Raw genomic sequence first — 20,000 nt, forward strand, 5'->3', positions numbered from 1 at the left:
AGAGAGAGAGAGAGAGGGAGAGAGAGGGAGAGAGAGAGAGCAGACAAAGGACAGCAGGAGAAAGGCGCTGAGCGGAGTGTTTGTGTGCAGGTTAATTATGGAGGCAGAGGAATGTGGAGTCAGATTGTCCCGGGTCACACCTGGCTGTCCCTCAGCCAATTAGCAAACAGCACCAGAGAACGGCCAATGAAAACATGAGAGACTCGCGCTGCTGAAAGCTGTCTGGCTGAGGTTTCAGCTCACAATGGATGATAACACTCAAGACAAAGTGTGGGGGAGGGGTGGGAGGGTGTGTCTCTCTCTCTCTCTCCCTCTCTCACACACACACACACACACGCGCACACGCACACACATTATCCACTGTTGGGAGACTTTGCTTCAGGAAATGAGAGGGAACGTCCTATCAGGAGAGGATATGAAAAGTAGAGATAAGGGATGAGTTAGTACTGTACACACACACACACACGCCCACCCACACACGCACACACCCCCACCCACACACCCACCCACACGCGCGCGCACACACACACACACACACATGCACACACACACAGATGCACACACACACACACAAATGTAAATAGGCAGACACATACACACGCACACACAATCCTGACAGTCCTTGCACTTTCAAAGTGGTAAAAATACCTTCCAGCTAATAGAAAGTGAAGTTGGGATGTGTGATAGTGTGTTAAGTGAAGTTAGTAGGTGTGATAGTGTGTTAAGTGAAGTTAGTAGGAGGTGTGATAGTGTGTTGAGTGAAGTTAGTAGGAGGTGTGATAGTGTGTTGAGTGAAGTTAGTAGGAGGTGTGATAGTGTGTTGAGTGAAGTTAGTAGGTGTGATAGTGTGTTAAGTGAAGTTAGTAGGAGGTGTGATAGTGTGTTAAGTGAAGTTAGTAGGAGGTGTGATAGTGTGTTGAGTGAAGTTAGTAGGAGGTGTGATAGTGTGTTGAGTGAAGTTAGTAGGAGGTGTGACAGAGTGTTGAGTGAAGTTAGTAGGAGGTGTGATAGTGTGTTGAGTGAAGTTAGTAGGAGGTGTGATAGTGTGTTAAGTGAAGTTAGTAGGAGGTGTGAGAGTGTTGAGTGAAGTTAGTAGGAGGTGTGATAGTGTGTTGAGTGAAGTTAGTAGGAGGTGTGATAGTGTGTTAAGTGAAGTTAGTAGGAGGTGATAGTGTGTTGAGTGAAGTTTGTAGGTGTGATAGTGTGTTGAGTGAAGTTAGTAGGAGGTGTGATAGTGTGTTGAGTGAAGTTAGTAGGAGGTGTGATAGTGTGTTGAGTGAAGTTAGTAGGTGTGATAGTGTGTTAAGTGAAGTTAGTAGGAGGTGTGATAGTGTGTTAAGTGAAGTTAGTAGGAGGTGTGATAGTGTGTTGAGTGAAGTTAGTAGGAGGTGTGATAGTGTGTTGAGTGAAGTTAGTAGGAGGTGTGACAGAGTGTTGAGTGAAGTTAGTAGGAGGTGTGATAGTGTGTTGAGTGAAGTTAGTAGGAGGTGTGATAGTGTGTTAAGTGAAGTTAGTAGGAGGTGTGAGAGTGTTGAGTGAAGTTAGTAGGTGTGACAGAGTGTTGAGTAAAGTTAGGAGGTGTGATAGTGTGTTGAGTGAAGGTAGTAGGAGGTGTGACAGAGTGTTGAATGAAGTTAGTAGGAGGTGTGATAGTGTGTTAAGTGAAGTTAGTAGGAGGTGTGATAGTGTGTTGAGTGAAGTTTGTAGGAGGTGTGATAGTGTGTTGAGTGAAGTTAGTAGGTGTGATAGTGTGTTGAGTGAAGTTAGTAGGAGGTGTGACAGAGTGTTGAGTGAAGTTAGTAGGAGGTGTGATAGTGTGTTGAGTGAAGTTAGTAGGAGGTGTGATAGTGTGTTAAGTGAAGTTAGTAGGAGGTGTGAGAGTGTTGAGTGAAGTTAGTAGGAGGTGTGATAGTGTGTTGAGTGAAGTTAGTAGGAGGTGTGATAGTGTGTTAAGTGAAGTTAGTAGGAGGTGTGATAGTGTGTTGAGTGAAGTTAGTAGGAGGTGTGATAGTGTGTTGAGTGAAGTTAGTAGGAGGTGTGATAGTGTGTTGAGTGAAGTTAGTAGGAGGTGTGATAGTGTGTTAAGTGAAGTTAGTAGGAGGTGTGAGAGTGTTGAGTGAAGTTAGTAGGAGGTGTGATAGTGTGTTGAGTGAAGTTAGTAGGAGGTGTGATAGTGTGTTAAGTGAAGTTAGTAGGAGGTGTGAGAGTGTTGAGTGAAGTTTGTAGGTGTGATAGTGTGTTGAGTGAAGTTAGTAGGAGGTGTGATAGTGTGTTGAGTGAAGTTAGTAGGAGGTGTGATAGTGTGTTGAGTGAAGTTAGTAGGTGTGATAGTGTGTTAAGTGAAGTTAGTAGGAGGTGTGATAGTGTGTTAAGTGAAGTTAGTAGGAGGTGTGATAGTGTGTTGAGTGAAGTTAGTAGGAGGTGTGATAGTGTGTTGAGTGAAGTTAGTAGGAGGTGTGACAGAGTGTTGAGTGAAGTTAGTAGGAGGTGTGATAGTGTGTTGAGTGAAGTTAGTAGGTGTGATAGTGTGTTAAGTGAAGTTAGTAGGAGGTGTGAGAGTGTTGAGTGAAGTTAGTAGGTGTGACAGAGTGTTGAGTAAAGTTAGGAGGTGTGATAGTGTGTTGAGTGAAGGTAGTAGGAGGTGTGACAGAGTGTTGAATGAAGTTAGTAGGAGGTGTGATAGTGTGTTAAGTGAAGTTAGTAGGAGGTGTGATAGTGTGTTAAGTGAAGTTAGTAGGAGGTGTGATAGTGTGTTGAGTGAAGTTAGTAGGAGGTGTGACAGAGTGTTGAGTGAAGTTAGTAGGAGGTGTGATAGTGTGTTGAGTGAAGTTAGTAGGAGGTGTGATAGTGTGTTAAGTGAAGTTAGTAGGAGGTGTGAGAGTGTTGAGTGAAGTTAGTAGGAGGTGTGACAGAGTGTTGAGTAAAGTTAGTAGGAGGTGTGATAGTGTGTTGAGTGAAGTTAGTAGGAGGTGTGACAGAGTGTTGAGTGAAGTTAGTAGGAGGTGTGATAGTGTGTTGAGTGAAGTTAGTAGGAGGTGTGATAGTGTGTTAAGTGAAGTTAGTAGGAGGTGTGAGAGTGTTGAGTGAAGTTAGTAGGAGGTGTGATAGTGTGTTGAGTGAAGTTAGTAGGAGGTGTGATAGTGTGTTAAGTGAAGTTAGTAGGAGGTGATAGTGTGTTGAGTGAAGTTTGTAGGAGGTGTGATAGTGTGTTGAGTGAAGTTAGTAGGAGGTGTGATAGTGTGTTGAGTGAAGTTAGTAGGTGTGATAGTGTGTTAAGTGAAGTTAGTAGGAGGTGTGATAGTGTGTTAAGTGAAGTTAGTAGGAGGTGTGATAGTGTGTTGAGTGAAGTTAGTAGGAGGTGTGATAGTGTGTTGAGTGAAGTTAGTAGGAGGTGTGACAGAGTGTTGAGTGAAGTTAGTAGGAGGTGTGATAGTGTGTTAAGTGAAGTTAGTAGGAGGTGTGAGAGTGTTGAGTGAAGTTAGTAGGAGGTGTGACAGAGTGTTGAGTAAAGTTAGGAGGTGTGATAGTGTGTTGAGTGAAGGTAGTAGGAGGTGTGACAGTGTTGAGTGAAGTTAGTAGGAGGTGTGATAGTGTGTTAAGTGAAGTTAGTAGGAGGTGTGATAGTGTGTTGAGTGAAGTTAGTAGGTGTGATAGTGTGTTGAGTGAAGTTAGTAGGTGTGATAGTGTGTTAAGTGAAGTTAGTAGGAGGTGTGATAGTGTGTTAAGTGAAGTTAGTAGGAGGTGTGATAGTGTGTTGAGTGAAGTTAGTAGGAGGTGTGACAGAGTGTTGAGTGAAGTTAGTAGGAGGTGTGATAGTGTGTTGAGTGAAGTTAGTAGGAGGTGTGATAGTGTGTTAAGTGAAGTTAGTAGGAGGTGTGAGAGTGTTGAGTGAAGTTAGTAGGAGGTGTGACAGAGTGTTGAGTAAAGTTAGTAGGAGGTGTGATAGTGTGTTGAGTGAAGTTAGTAGGAGGTGTGACAGAGTGTTGAGTGAAGTTAGTAGGAGGTGTGATAGTGTGTTAAATGAAGTTAGTAGGAGGTGTGATAGTGTGTTGAGTGAAATTAGTAGGAGGTGTGATAGAAGTGTTGAGTGAAGTTAGTAGGAGGTGTGATAGTGTGTTGAGTGAAGTTAGTAGGAGGTGTGATAGTGTGTTGAGTGAAGTTAGTAGGAGGTGTGACAGAGTGTTGAGTGAAGTTAGTAGGAGGTGTGATAGTGTGTTGAGTGAAGTTAGTAGGAGGTGTGATAGTGTGTTAAGTGAAGTTAGTAGGAGGTGTGAGAGTGTTGAGTGAAGTTAGTAGGAGGTGTGACAGAGTGTTGAGTAAAGTTAGTAGGAGGTGTGATAGTGTGTTGAGTGAAGTTAGTAGGAGGTGTGACAGTGTTGAGTGAAGTTAGTAGGAGGTGTGATAGTGTGTTAAATGAAGTTAGTAGGAGGTGTGATAGTGTGTTGAGTGAAATTAGTAGGAGGTGTGATAGAAGTGTTGAGTGAAGTTAGTAGGAGGTGTGATAGTGTGTTGAGTGAAGTTAGTAGGAGGTGTGATAGTGTGTTGAGTGAAGTTAGTAGGAGGTGTGACAGAGTGTTGAGTGGGATGCTGTCTGAACGCAGTCATGGTGTTAAGATGAGGTGACTGACAGAACTCTGCAGTACTACAGTCCTTCCTGTTTCCTGTCCGGTGGGTCCTGACTCATCTCAGCTCTCTGGAACAGGGGCCCAGTCCCAATGTCCACCCTTGCAGACTCACAGACTTAAGGGCGCGCTCCCGCAAAGTCCGCGAGGGCTTAGGGGTGTCCCAATGTCAAATCGGCAAGTGCGCGAGGGCTCTCTGGCAGACATTTTGAGCCCTTTATGGCCCCTTACCGTAAGTCTGCACTTCTGCAGACTTCGCCTAAGGGAATTACCCACAGTTCATATCGTTGTGACGTGAAACACGGGGTTACCTGAAGAACAGCCAATAAACAAGCACGGACAGATCAACCAACCCTAATGTTCACGTTCCAAAACAAAATATGTTTTCATGTTTTCAGCTGGACTTGCTTATCTGCACAAGTAACCTTATAATTATTTTGGTTTCATTATTTTTAAGTATGGGTTATTAACCCCATGGGTTTGTATAATGTGATGTGTAAAAATATCTAGGCTACGGCTATAAATTACATCGATTTCTGTTGCTCTAAATCATATGATTTCCCAGTTAAAAGCAGTATGACATTAATCACCCATTTCGGTGCAGTGTTCTTTGAATTGAGATTTCCAACATGAATATGGAAAGAGTCGTGAGGTGCAGGAATGTGTATACATAATATATTATCATTCTTAAGTAAATACTTTTGGATTCATCACAAACAAGAATCACAGGCAATAATATAGTTCGCATATCACCACAAAATGAAATGATTTCAACAAGTTGAACAGACATGTTTTGAGGGTAACACAGAGTTCGGATAATGTAAAGGGGATTTGACAAAGCCCCAAATTAATTTACATGAAGGCCTACAAGAAAAACATGTAAAATTGAAAATTTGATAAAAAAGCCCCACACCCACAGTAGTAAGAAATGTGTTTTCACGTCAATGTAATGTGATCTCGCAAGTGCTGTCCCATTCCTTTTTATACCAATTCGAGCCCTTGCAGCCTCTCGCACTCAACCACTTTACCAGGTGACGTCAATAAGTCTGTGAGGGCTCAGGGCTTGAGGGGGGACATTGGGGCTGCGTTCCGAATCGCCTACTACCCTACTATATAGTATGCCAAAACAGAATGTAGTATGTCCCAATACATAGTATGCCACATGCAGTATGGCAAAAGTACCAGGATGACCTACTACATCCGGTCGTATTTTGCAGTATGCACGCCAGCAGGCTTTTCTGGCTATTCTGACCCACAATCCTTTGCGCAGCGGTAATGTGCGTCACATGCGCGAGTTGACAGCTGTAGACGAATGTCGCGTTATGGACAGCGACGGATGTGGGCTAATTTCAAGGCGCAATGTTTATGACAAGGTATTATGTCCCAATTGAATGCCTACTGCTTGCAAAGTACGTACTTTCTAAGGGCAGCTGTAGTAGGTACTGGTAGTAAGAAGTAGAAGTATGCGATTCGGAACGCAGCCTGGGACTGGGCCAGGGAGTTTCCAGGGTGACCTGGAGAAGAGCATGTGACCAGGGCCATGTGACCAGGACCATGTGACCAGGGCCATGTGACCAGGCCCCCCCTCCCCTCCAGGTCTCCCAACACGTCGCCTCACAGCTAGAAGGTCCTGGGTTCGATTCCCGCCTGGGACGCTGTCGGCACTGGGGATGTTCTCCCCAGGGTGGTCAGGTACTCAGGTGGGGTATCTCCCACGGTGGTCAGGTACTCAGGTGGGGTATCTCCCCAGGATAGTCAGGTACACAGGTGGGGTATCTCCCAGGGTGGTCAGGTACTCAGGTGGGGTATCTCCCAGGGTGGTCAGGTACCCAGGTGGGGTATCTCCCCAGGATAGTCAGGTACACAGGTGGGGTATCTCCCAGGGTGGTCAGGTACTCAGGTGGGGTATCTCCCACGGTGGTCAGGTACTCAGGTGGGGTATCTCCCCAGGATAGTCAGGTACACAGGTGGGGTATCTCCCAGGGTGGTCAGGTACTCAGGTGGGGTATCTCCCAGGGTGGTCAGGTACTCAGGTGGGGTATCTCCCAGGGTGGTCAGGTACTCAGGTGGGGTATCTCCCAGGTCTTTCTGTGCGGAGTTTGCATGTTCTTCCCGTGTTCCCACGGGTTTCCTCCCAGAAGAAAAGAAGAAGAACAGATCTCTAACGCTGCCCGTTCCCCACGCAGACGGACAGGAGCGCTTGATTGGTTCCCGGGCGCGTCCCCCACACGCCTCCGGTCTGCTCCCGGCCTGGGTGGGATGGTTGAGAGCAGGAGAAGCGTTTCATCAGCGATGCTGGGTCATGCATGTTCCCCGTGACGCCCGTTAACACACGTGTCCATTCACATACGTGTCCAGTGCACTGGAAGAATTCTGCTCTGCCTGGGAGGAGAGGGGCAGGAGAGGGGTGGGACGGTGGGACAGACAGACGGACGCTAGCAGTCCTCCTGACCCAGCAGGTCCACACTGAGGCCCAGTCCTCCTGACCTGGGGACAGTCTTACTGTACTAAACCCCCATAAAGACACATACCACGGAACTGGCCATCAGTTGAAAACTGATCCAGGGTCTGGGTTAGTATTGTAGTAGCGCCACCAGACCCATGACCCACTCTGAGGTTCTTCTGCTCAGTGGGGTCGTTATGAGTGCTCAGTTTGATTGTGCTGGAAGCTCAAAGGCGTTGAGTTGCTGACGGTGTTGGTCTCTTTCTTCTCGTCCTCTGCCCTCCTGCCCCCCCCCCCCCCCCAACTGCACTATAAGGAGGAGGTGATTGAAACGGGGGATTTGGGTGGGTAGGTTAGGGGGGTGACTCACTTAACATCCCTTTTCTGGTGCCTTGGGGTAAATAGGAGGGGGGTCCAATTTACCCCAAGGCACCAGAAAAGAGAAGTTAAGTGAGTCACCCCCCCCAGCCCACCCACCCAAATCCCCCATTTCAATCACCTCCTCCTTATTGTGCAATCTGCAGGTCTTAATTTCAGATTACACGAACCACACATTTCAGTGCGATTCCACACATCCAGGTAGTTTGTGATGGGAGTGATAGAGTCAGAGTGATTAGGATCAGAGTGATAGAGTCAGAGTGATTAGGATCAGAGTGATAGAGTCAGAGTGATTAGGATCAGAGTGATAGAGTCAGAGTGATTAGGATCAGAGTGATAGAGTCAGAGTGATTAGGATCAGAGTGATAGAGTCAGAGTGATTAGGATCAGAGTGATAGAGTCAGAGTGATTAGGATCAGAGTGATAGAGTCAGAGTGATTAGGATCAGAGTGATAGAGTCAGAGTGATTAGGATCAGACAGGATTCTTCCTGCTCACGGCTGGATCTGCGCTGTTGCGCAACATTAACCCATGTGTAGCTATCCATGAGGAGGATCTACAGGAAGCAGCCATGCTACGGGAGAGAGGCGGGGTGGGGGGTGGTAGAGAGGATGGGAGAAAGGAGAGAAGTGGAGAGAGAGAGAGAGAGAGAGACAGAGAGAGAGACGTGGAGGCAACATCTTAATTAACATTTTTCCGACAGACTTAAATATCTCTTTACCGGCAGTTCTGGGTTGACCCCACGCTGGTACCCTCTGGTGCCCTGTAATCCCCTCCCCCCTTCCCCCAGAGTGACTCATCCTGACCCGACACCAGGGCTGGTGGGGACGGCCCAACACAAAGCCTCTTCCCTCAACACACAGCCTCACAGACCCAACACACAGCCTCCCTCTAACACACACCAACACACAGCCTCATCTATCAACAAAGCCTCCCTAAACACACAGCACCCCCCCCCCCCCCCCCCCCAACACACACAGCCTTCCTGGAATAGGTGACAAGATACCCAGCCGTTAAACAGGCTGACAAGTCGGTACAAGTGACAAAAAAAGGAAGGTGTCGGCCCGTGGGGGGAGGAGGGGGGAGGGAGGGAGGGGGAGAGGGAGGGAGGGAGGGAGGGGGAAGAGGTGATGAAAAGCTCCAAGTCAAGCATGGAGCCGCTGGCTGCTAGGGAGGGTGTGGAGCTGAACATGTGTGGCCCATCGGAGCACAATCACTTCCTTTGTTCTTCTTCTTGTAATTGTTTTAATTGATTTGATTGCTTTAATTGATTTTGTATGCATTTTTGTTTGTGTCTATTGTGAACTCGTCAACCCTGGAAATGAGGGAAACCTCAGTGCTTTTAAGAGTCAAAATAAAGGTTTTGAATTGATGTGTCAGACAACTCCCAGCAGTCAGCCTGTCCACACACACACTACAGGACCGTCCACACCCACACACACTACAGGACCGTCCACACCCACACTACAGGACCGTCCACACACCCACTACAGGACCGTCCACACCCACACTACAGCACCGTCCACACCCACACTACAGGACCGTCCACACCCACACTACAGGACCGTCCACATCCACACTACAGGACCGTCCACACCCACACTACAGGAGCGTCCACACCCACACTACAGGACCAGGGTGCCTTGGTGGCTGAGCTTCTGGTAGAGACAGAGACAGAGAGAGAGAGAAGGAGGGGGAGGTAAGGAGAGAGGGAGAGAGAGGGAGAGAGGAAGACAAGGCCACCAGCCACGCCTCCCTCTCTCTCTCCCTCCCTCCTCCTCCTCCCTCCCTCTCCCTCTCTCCTCCCTCCCTCTCCCTCTCTCCTCCTCCCTCTCCCTCCTCCCCTCCACACACAGGTCAGAGACACATCATCAACATCCACGTTGAGTCCAGATCCCAGCCCACCAGAGGGCAGACAGCCCTGAAACACTACACCTTTACACACACACACACACACACACACACACACACACACACACACACACACACACACACGCACACGCACACGCACACGCACACGCACACGCACACGCACACACGCACACACTAATGAAAGGAGGATTAATAAAAGAAGTGAATGAGCTCACACCATGTGTGTGTGTGTGTGTGTATATGTGTGTGTGTGTGTGTGTTTTTGTGTGCGCACTGTTGGCCTGACCCAGTCAGGTTGAGTCTGGGTCACGACGATGACTCATAAAACTAATTTACCCACAACACCTTGCAGTCAGTGTCAGGACAGACCAAACACAGAAGACGTGAGTGATGACAGAGACGCTAAGAAGGAGAAGAAAGTCTCCAGCACTGAGAGGAATGAAGCCTTTCTGGATGAACTCCTGTGATGATCCAACCAGCTATTTGGGGGATCTAAAGGACGATGGTTAGAAAGAGCAGGACAGATAAACACAGAGACCGATGATGACCGCCCACATCTGGCCCCCCCCTCCCCCCCCCCCAGATAGACCAGACGGGGTCTCTCCCTACTGATTATCCTCCAGAGAAACACACGGCTCTGATCTGCTACTCTGTAACTAAATACTGAGAGAGACGGAGAGAATGAGAGAGAGGGAATAGAGAGAGAGAGAGAGAGAGAGGAGCAAGAGAGAGGGAGAGAGAGGGATGGAGGGAGGAGTGGGAGAGAGAGAATGAGGGAGAGGGAATAGAGAGAGAGAGAGAGGAGCAAGAGAGAGGGAGAGAGGGAGGGAGGAAGGAGTGGGAGAGAGAGAGTGAGGGAGAGGGAATAGAGAGAGAGAGAGAGAGGAGCAGAAGAGAAAGGGAGAGGTGTTGTGTCCTGTAGTCGAACCCTTGGATGGTTTCTCTGTCCACTTCAAGGGAACATTACACTTGCTTTCCCATCAGCATGTCCTTGAAACTCCTTAACACAAAAATACATATCATATCTCACGTACACTGTAATTCTGATTAATGTTGATCAAAGAAATATTAAAACTCGCATATCTCTTATGAGTGATACATAGGAAGTTCTCAGTGGACCTAATGGAACTGTGGAATGTTCAGTGTATGGTTTAGAGCGTTCTCCCAGTAGGATCCCAGGCTGTTCCGTGTCCTCGCTGATGTGAGTGAACAGGCATGTGTTGGCCAACCCTGCAGGGGGTCCTGGCTATGGAGCTCAACAGGTATGATAATATACTCAGCTAGTACTGTAATACTATGATGTTTCAGTTAGTCTCCGCCTAGTAGGGGTGTCACAATTTTGTTTCGAAATTGAAAATTGATCGAAATGGGCGTTCGATTTTGATCATGGAAATGAAAAGCAGGATCTCACTTTGATTCTCCCAGTGCTTTTGTTCACCCCGCCCCTGCGTCCGGCGCGCCACACACATCAAGTAATGTGGGTAAAAAGTAAACGAGTAACGTTAGTCTACTGGCCAATCTCCCATAAGGTATGTTTTCGTTTGAGCCAAGCTAGTTGGGAAAGGTAGCTATAGGTTTTCACTTGAATGATAGTTCAAGCTAGTTGTATTCAATCAGAAACACTGGTGGTTTTGTAAAGTACTGATGCATGCATGGAGGACATGCTGCTGGAGGGAGAGTTCATCTGAGGACGACCGAGAGAGAGCGTTATCCTACGTAAGGGATTGTGTTCAAGCAGCCTCGTTGCTGAGACTGAAATCAGGAACAAAGCAAAACACAGCCAGCTAACGTTTTCTAGTGCTAGTAGCTAGCTAAAGGTCTCCAGCCAAACGGACGTTCATAGAATAGCTAGAATAGCTGGCTAGCTTAAGTTAAGAGGCAAGCTAGATAGCCAGCTGTTTGGATGTAGACTATGCTAACTATATCCAATTAGCTTATGTATAGCTAATGTTATCTAGCGGTTTTATTTCATTGCCGATTTCAGTCCCAGCAACTAGGCTACCGTATAGACTCCTTGTTAGCTAATGTCCGCTGTGTTTTAGATAAGTTAGTAGCTGCATGATAAAGTAATAGCATAATTCAAAAGGTTGAGCAGGTTTTAGCTAGCCTAGCCCATGTTAGAGCTAGAGATGGAATGTGAAGCTGAAGTTTAAGCTAGCGTTTCATTCTAACTGGAGTGGGAACCTTTGTTGGAACATGTTTAAAATCAAGATAGCCTCATAGCCTAACAATTGCATAAACCTCAGGGCTGTTTTTTTGTATGCGTGTGTATGTTTGTGGATTTGAGAATGGTGACACCTATAGATAGTAGTGTCCTCCCATGCTGCTGTTATCTCCTCTCCTGTCCAAGAACTACTCACTCTGGTTCTCATCACCCACTCAAGGCCTGATTCTCTTCCCATAACTGGTACCTATCAGGCTAGCAGCTATCTCCTCACTGGAGATGTAATGTATGAAAATTTCACATCCCGATTATAGTGACCAAAATCATCACGGTTAAAATGTGCTGAATTTTTTGTTTTGAAACCACAAATAGAATTAGCAGCACTTTCTGTTTGCATAAACATTAAAATAATGTGTCTTTGTGGTGTGATTGTACAACAGCCTGGCCCTGTTGTACGATCCCAAGGGCGCAGCCAGCTTTGTCGCAGGTCGCTGGAAAACTGGGACGAATCCTGACTTGGCATTCGCGAGCGTCGGTGTTGATAACCGGCTGCCTGATAGACGCGTGCTAAGAAAGTTCCCGCGGTCCCAACATCGACCATCGCTGTTAACCATGCCTAAACTCGTGGACCTCATCCCGAGTGAGCCGGTGAAGCGTTGGAACTTCCGAAAGGCCAACTGGAAACGCTATCGCCTCCTTACCCATAGATCCACAAGGTGCCTCCCACCACCGAACACCAACAATGTGGACGAGGCGTACCGGGAACTGTGCGGCATACTGGTGAAAGGGACCAAAAATCCATCCCACACGGATATCGCTACAGCTACAAATCGTGTTGGGATGCGAAGTGTGAGAGTCTCTACTGTGCCTTCCTCCTGGCCCCCCCAGGAGCTGAGTCAGGCAGACTTGCCTCAGCCCTGCTTTCAAGACTCAGCCGAAGGAGACAAGAGCGCTGGGAGGAGGCCATTAACTCCATCGACTTCACACACTCCAGCCGCAAGGCATGGAGCATCCTTAACAACCTCACTGGTAGGTCTAGACACTCTCCCCCGTCACTGCCCCATCTCTGCAAACAAAATCGCACTACAATTTGTGAAAAGTGGGACATACGAGCGCAAAGACCACAAATCGTCACATCTTGTGGCAAAAGAAGTGTCTGACCTCAGGAAGGCCACAACTCCTAGCGGCAGTAACATCTCCGGTGAATTCACATGGGAGGAGTTTGTTGCTGCCCTCCAGCATGTAAAGCCAGGGAAAGCTCCGGGGCCTGATTCTATCTGCCCAGAGCTTATACTCCATGCCGTACCTGCCGTGAAGTCCTGGTTAAGAGCCTTCCTCTCTTCCTGCTTGCGCCAATATCCCCAAAATCTGGAGAAGAGCCCTAGTTGTCGCGATCAAGACACTCTGATGACTCAAGACATCGAGGACAGCTTCTTGGCTAAAAAAAGGCCGGAGCCATCTTTATAGACCTGACGGCTGCCTACAACACCGTATGGCACCGCGGCCTTACCTGCAAGCTGCTCTGCCTGCTGCTAGACAGGCACATGGTCAGAATAATCATGGAGCTTGTCCGAAACCGCAGCTTCACCCTCACCACCGGTAGCGGACAGAGAAGCAGGTTGCGACGCCTTAAGAACGGCGTCCCCCAGGGATCTTTCCTGGCCCCCCTTCTTTGTAACATCTACATCTACGACCTGCCGAACACAGTCTCTAAGAAGTATGGCTACGCAGACGACCATGCGCTGGTGTACTCCGCTGGAGACTGGCAAGCCGTGGAGGAGACCTTGAGCCAGGACATGCAGACATGGACAGGACATGCAGCATACCTCCGGAAATGATTGAAGCTCAGCAAGGCAAAGACGGTATCGGCGGCCTTCCACCTTAACAACAAGGAAGCCAAACGAGAGCTCTGTGTGCACATTGATGGAACACTCCTGCCATGCTGTGCCAAACCAACCTATCTCGGCGTGATTCTGGACAGGTTGCTCACATTCTGCCGACACCTCGAGTCACTGCGCAAGAAGTTAACAGCTCGTGTGGCATTAGATGAGGCGACTGTTCCGATCAGGCTGGGGCGCCGGCGCAAAAACACTGCGTACGGCAGCCCTAGCCCTGGTCTACTCGACCAGTGAATATTGCACACTGGTGTGGTGCCGCAGCGCTCACACTCGCCTCATCGATCGCCTATCAACGAAGCCTTGCGCATCGTGACAGGATGCCTGCATCCCATTCCTGTGGACAACCTTACCATCCTTGCAGACATCCAGCCCACTGGCCTCCGCCGCACAGGAACCACAGCACGTCTCGCCTGCCGGGCGAGCCCCCCCGGCGTCTCAAGTCAATACACCCTTTTGTGCCTGCCGCACGGGATCTCCTGCAGCAATAATCTTAACATCAGCGAGGCAGGATGGGCAGACCACCCCTGGCATGCAGAGTGGGAGGCAAACACCTTCAGACTCTACCCAGACCGGCGTGGGTGAAGCTTAATCGTCTCCGGACCGGCGTCGGATGCTTCCGCTCATCGATGCACAGATGGGGCCTGGTATCCTGTGTGGCATGCGACTTTGGCGCAGAGGAACAAACCACAGACCACGTCATCCAGGACTGTCCGATATATCTGACACCCAATGGAATGCGTGGCCTGACGATTGTGGATGACGAAGCGGTGACATGGCTCCTGGAGGTGTGCCTGGATATATAGCCCGGTTGACACCCTCACCCAGGGTGGTAAAAGGATAGCCCCTCGGCCCCGAGCCTGGGGGGGAGAGGAGAAACAACTGACCCAAACGAAGGAGATTATATTGGTTACTGTTACATCCCTACTCCTCACCCATCTCTTCTCTCCCACCTTGTCTCTCCTATCTATCTCCTAGCCTATCCTTTCAAACCTGTCTCTCTCTCCTTCCTCATCTCCTCCTGGCTCTCTCCCTTCCTCTATCTCTCCCTCCTCCTCTCTCTCTCTCTCTCTCCCCTCCTCTCTCTCTCTCTCCCTTCCTCCTTCTGGCTCGCACAGGCTCCATTGTTTGACATCCGTTTAAACAGTCCTGTCCCACATGTGTTCTCTGGGTAGTCAATCCTGCACAGCAGATGAGAGTCACACACCATCCAACTTTCCATAAATCCAGCCGAGAGAGAGGAGGGTGGGGGTAGAGAGAGAGAGAGAGAGAGAGAGAGAGGAGAGTGGAGACAGAAAGAGAGAGAGCAGGAGAGAGAGAGAGAGGGAGGGAGGGAGAGAGAGAGAGAGGGAGAGAGAGGGAGAGAGAGAGAGGAGGGTGGGGGCAGAGAGCGGGAGAGAGAGAGAGAGAGGAGAGCAGAAAGAGAGACAGGGAGAGATGGAGAAAGGGGGAGTGGGGAGAGAAAGAGAGAGGGAGAGAGAATGAAAACCACATGGAGGAAGAGTGGAGAAGGTCTGAGAGAGGAATATAAATCAGAGAGGAAGAGTGATGCTGCTCCCCTCAACCAGACACACAGCATCAACAGTTGGTATAAGGGATTTGTATCATCATCATGTCGTTTTCTTTATACTAGCCAAGCAAAAGCAGGTTCCACCTTGCTATTTTACAGGTCTGCTGCAACTCTCGGTTCTTTTAAATCAAGACTAAAGACTTCTTTTTGCTGCTGCTTTTTATTAAATTAAACAATTATTCATCCATACACTGCACTAACATTTATTCCTGTATGTTATTTTTCCTGCATTTTGTTTTGAATGTCCTTTCCTTTTTTTTTTGCATTTCGTTTTATATGACCTTTTATGTGTTGCATTTTGTCTTGATTCTTTTAATGTCTCATGTAAAGCACTTTGAATTGCCTTGTTGCTGAAATGTGCTAGAAATAAACCTGCCTTTCTTAGATTGGTGGACTTTTCATCTTCCTAACCTCCTTATCCCCAATCCAGTCCCATGTGCACTAGTGAGAGGGCAGTACGCTGTGGTGCACTAGTGAGAGGGCAGTACGCTGTGGTTCACTAGTGAGAGGGCAGTACGCTGTGGTGCACTAGTGAGAGGGCAGTACGCTGTGGTTCACTAGTGAGAGGGCAGTACGCTGTGGTGCACTAGTGAGAGGGCAGTACGCTGTGGTTCACTAGTGAGAGGGCAGTATGCTGTGGTTCACTAGTGAGAGGGCAGTACGCTGTGGTGCACTAGTGAGAGGGCAGTACGCTGTGGTGCACTAGTGAGAGGGCAGTACGCTGTGGTTCACTAGTGAGAGGGCAGTATGCTGTGGTGCACTAGTGAGAGGGCAGTATGCTGTGGTGCACTAGTGAGAGGGCAGTCTGCTGTGGTGCACTAGTGAGAGGGCAGTCTGCTGTGGTTCACTAGTGAGAGGGCAGTACACTGTGGTGCACTAGTGAGAGGGCACTCAGCTCTGGTTCACTAGTGAGAGGGCGGTGTGCTGTGATGACCATCGCCAGCGTTGCCAGTGACCGCCCTAAAGGCCTCCTTCTCTTTCAACTCCACATTAGCCGGTTAGGTTAGCGAACTAGCAGTGAGATCAAACGGGTCAGACACACACCACTTAATCCTGCTACCCCCACCTCACCCCCTCCACCCCTTACACCTCCCCCATCTCTCCTGCCTGTCAGCTCCTGGGTGACAACAACCATCACATAGGCATGCCTCCACCCTGCTGTGACCTGCCTCTGCCCTGCTGTGACCTGCCTCCACCCTGCTGACCTGCCTCCACCCTGCTCTGACCTGCCTCCACCCTGCTGTGACCTGCCTCCACCCTGCTCTGACCTGCCTCCACCTTGCCTCCACCCTGCTCTGACCTGCCTCCACCCTGCTGTGACCTGCCTCCACCCTGCTCTGACCTGCCTCCACCTTGCCTCCACCCTGCTGTGACCTGCCTCCACCCTGCTCTGACCTGCCTCCACCTTGCCTCCACCCTGCTCTGACCTGCCTCCACCTTGCCTCCACCCTGCTCTGACCTGCCTCCACCCTGCTGTGACCTGCCTCTGCCCTGCTGTGACCTGCCTCCACCCTGCTGACCTGCCTCCACCCTGCTCTGACCTGCCTCCACCCTGCTGTGACCTGCCTCGACCCTGCCTCCACCCTGCTCTGACCTGCCTCCACCTTGCCTCCACCCTGCTCTGACCTGCCTCCACCCTGCTGTGACCTGCCTCCACCCTGCTGACCTGCCTCCACCCTGCTGACCTGCCTCCACCCTGCTCTGACCTGCCTCCACCCTGCTGACCTGCCTCCACCTTGCCTCCACTCTGCTGTGACCTGCCTCCACCCTGCTGACCTGCCTCCACCCTGCTCTGACCTGCCTCCACTCTGCTGTGACCTGCCTCCACCCTGCTGTGACCTGCTGTGACCTGCCTCCACCCTGTCTCCACCCTGCTGTGACCTGCTGTGACCTGCCTCCACCCTGCCTCCACCCTGCTCTGACCTGCCTCCACCCTGCTGTGACCTGCCTCTGCCCTGCTGTGACCTGCCTCCACCCTGCTGACCTGCCTCCACCCTGCTCTGACCTGCCTCCACCCTGCTGTGACCTGCCTCGACCCTGCCTCCACCCTGCTCTGACCTGCCTCCACCTTGCCTCCACCCTGCTCTGACCTGCCTCCACCCTGCTGTGACCTGCCTCCACCCTGCTGACCTGCCTCCACCCTGCTGACCTGCCTCCACCCTGCTCTGACCTGCCTCCACCCTGCTGACCTGCCTCCACCTTGCCTCCACTCTGCTGTGACCTGCCTCCACCCTGCTGACCTGCCTCCACCCTGCTCTGACCTGCCTCCACTCTGCTGTGACCTGCCTCCACCCTGCTGTGACCTGCTGTGACCTGCCTCCACCCTGTCTCCACCCTGCTGTGACCTGCTGTGACCTGCCTCCACCCTGCCTCCACCCTGCTCTGACCTGCCTCCACCCTGGCTCCGCCCATCACACAGGCATGCCTCCGCCCTGCTCTGACCGGGTCAGCCGGTCTCTGGCTCTGTTCTCTGGGTCTGTATCAGAACCATTCCTGTCTGTGACTCAGTCGCTGTGGGATCAGCTCTAGTTAGTTGGGTCTGGATCCGTTGAACTCAGTTCTGCCTCGTCTCCTCTTCTCTCTGCCTCTGAGCCAATCTCTTCACTGTGATCAGGGTCCCTCTATTAGCAAAGTTGGGGGCTCTACCAGGTCCTATGCATGAATGAATGATGGTCGGGTCACACTGACCTTATACATACTAACACATTCATTACACAGTACCTGCCTGGTAGTCACTCATTAAAATGACTGGAGAATAAACTTGATATTCACTCCAAAAGATACAAGTGAATCATTGCACTGATAACTTGTTGCTGCAACGTTAGTTACTCACCCGGGGTTTACCAGAATGCTTGGAAATTACGAGTCAGGAAATGACAGTTTAGAATGGACACACATTTAGTAGGTTCGACTCTAACCTAGGCCTACTACATGTGTGGCCTTTCTAGAGGAGCTTATTTCCAAGCTGGTGATGCTATCTGCATAGTCTGTCATGGACGACCGGAGAAACAAAACCCCTCGGGTGTTATCCTACCACCGGTGGGCTGAACGGGATTCCCCTCACCTGTTTGAAGTCTGCGATGAACGTAATTAGAGTTCCATCTCCTTGTTTGAACTCAAGAGATATCGAGTCTTTCTCGCTGTCCGCTTCCAAAACTTCCTCCGTTATCTGCCCGTCAGCTAAACGCACCCGGACCCTCAGCTCAGAGCCCAGTGCCAGAGTCATCAACAGCAGCAGTGCGGGGCAGAGGAGTAACGTGGGTGTCCGAACTGAGACCGGTGAAACACCACTGGCAAACATTCCACAAGACGCAGAACCGAACTTGACGGAAGAAAACGAAACTCTGCCTAAAAATCCACTAACGCTATTTACTATTTGATTGATCCGCTAAATAGCCTTGCAACGTAAGTTTCATTTCAGCTCTCACATACAGACAGGCTTTTCCTTATGAGGATGTAGTCCATTTGTTCGTCTTCCATACTTTTAGGTTGCAAGAAGGTGAAAAACATGTCTCAGTTGCAGGTTTATTCTATGTAAACTTCGATAATTTCTCCTGGAAAAGGTAGGCTACGTCCCGTACCCAATCTCGGCAACTCAGTCCACTAACTTACTTCGCTTCCATTGAGCGGGGTCACGCGCAATCTCACCTACTCGCCTCAGTCCAGATTTTAAAGTTCCACGTTGCTTCACGATCTATTAGTTTTTATCGGCTTATTTTTTTTCGTTTCTCATTGAGACCCGTCACTTCCTCTGGTGTCCAAACGGGGAGAGTAGTGACTAGCGTACTCGCTTGGCCTCTAAACCTCCAGCGACGCGCTGCTGTGTGTTCAAAGATGTTGTAAACTCTTAAAGCCACATACCGTCCTCCAAAACATGCCCTTCCCCCTTAGGCTCCAGCAGCGGTGACTCACAGCCGCTCAGGTAGGCTATTGCTACCTATTGCCTAGGCTTAATGGAAACTGCACGACCTTTTTGAGGGGGCAAATTGATTTCGATAGCCTGACCATTTTGATTAGTTTCCCTAAGAATGCAGTTATTATTGTAATATTGTTTTTAATAGGAGGGTGGATAGTCCTTAATTGTCTTGTCCAATAACCTAGAGATTACATAGATTTAGGCTAATATAACATAAATCGCATCGGTCTGAATTTAAAGGGGTAGTGTGCTATTTGGACATTTAGCCCTATTTGTGGTCTGTCTACCATGAACCTGAAACATAGGCACCATAATTTCACTGATCGTTCCAGTATTGAGCTAATTGCAGTTTTTCTGCAGGCTCTCACTGGGCTACAATGGAAGCCAATGAGGCATACGGAAATGCATTGAAAAACTATGATGAATGTGCTTTTCTGAGACAGGAAGCACAGTGTGTAATCTCACCGCTCTCCTGTGAAATGTATTGCAATCCATATATTTTTTGGTGTTTGGCATGACTTGCACATAGTCCTCTGTGTGGGAGCAGTGAAAACAAACGCCAGGGGAATGCTTACGTCCAAGCCATGCCAAACATGTAAAAATATTCTGATTGTGATACATTTCACAGGAGAGCATACTGAGACTGGTAAGATTACACCCTGTGCTTCCCGTCTCGGAAAAACACTTTATCATAGTTTTTCCAACGCATGTTCATATGTCCGATTGACTTCCATTGTAGCCCAGTGAGAACCTATACTGGAATGATCAGTGAAATTATGGTCTCTATGTTTCAGGTTCATGGTAGACAGACCACAAATAGGGCTAAATGTCCAAAATAACACACTACCCCTTTAAGTCCACATACAAATCCCCTAAAGCGTACCAGAAATTGAATTATTGGAGTAGACCCACCTCAGCATAGCTAGTTCCCTAGAATTACTGAGATTGTTGGGATAATTACATGGTTACATCACAATTCACCTCTTATTCACTTGGAAAAAAAGTCAGTCCTTTTCCTCTCCTGCTCTGACTCCTGCTGTGTTCGCTTCAGCGTCCCGGGGGTGACATAAAGGAGGTGTGGGAGGTGGAGAGGGAGTGTTCTTACCACACACACACACACACACACACACACACACACACA

General features: G+C 49.3%; 1 protein-coding gene across 1 annotated transcript in view; it reads right to left on the reverse strand.

The window, feature by feature from the left end:
- The window catches only part of oafa (OAF homolog a), a 35,107-nt gene extending 16,336 nt beyond the window's left edge, over positions 1 to 18,771 (reverse strand). Inside the window, exon 1 of the mRNA XM_084443615.1 lies at positions 18,008 to 18,771. Coding sequence (XP_084299741.1) covers positions 18,008 to 18,244 — 237 coding nt within the window. The 5' untranslated portion in view covers positions 18,245 to 18,771. The remainder of the gene's footprint in view (positions 1 to 18,007) is intronic.
- Between the last annotated feature and the right edge of the window lie 1,229 nt (positions 18,772 to 20,000).

This window comes from Borostomias antarcticus, assembly GCF_949987555.1.
Source record: "Borostomias antarcticus genome assembly, chromosome: 1".
Lineage (NCBI taxonomy): Eukaryota > Metazoa > Chordata > Actinopteri > Stomiiformes > Stomiidae > Borostomias > Borostomias antarcticus.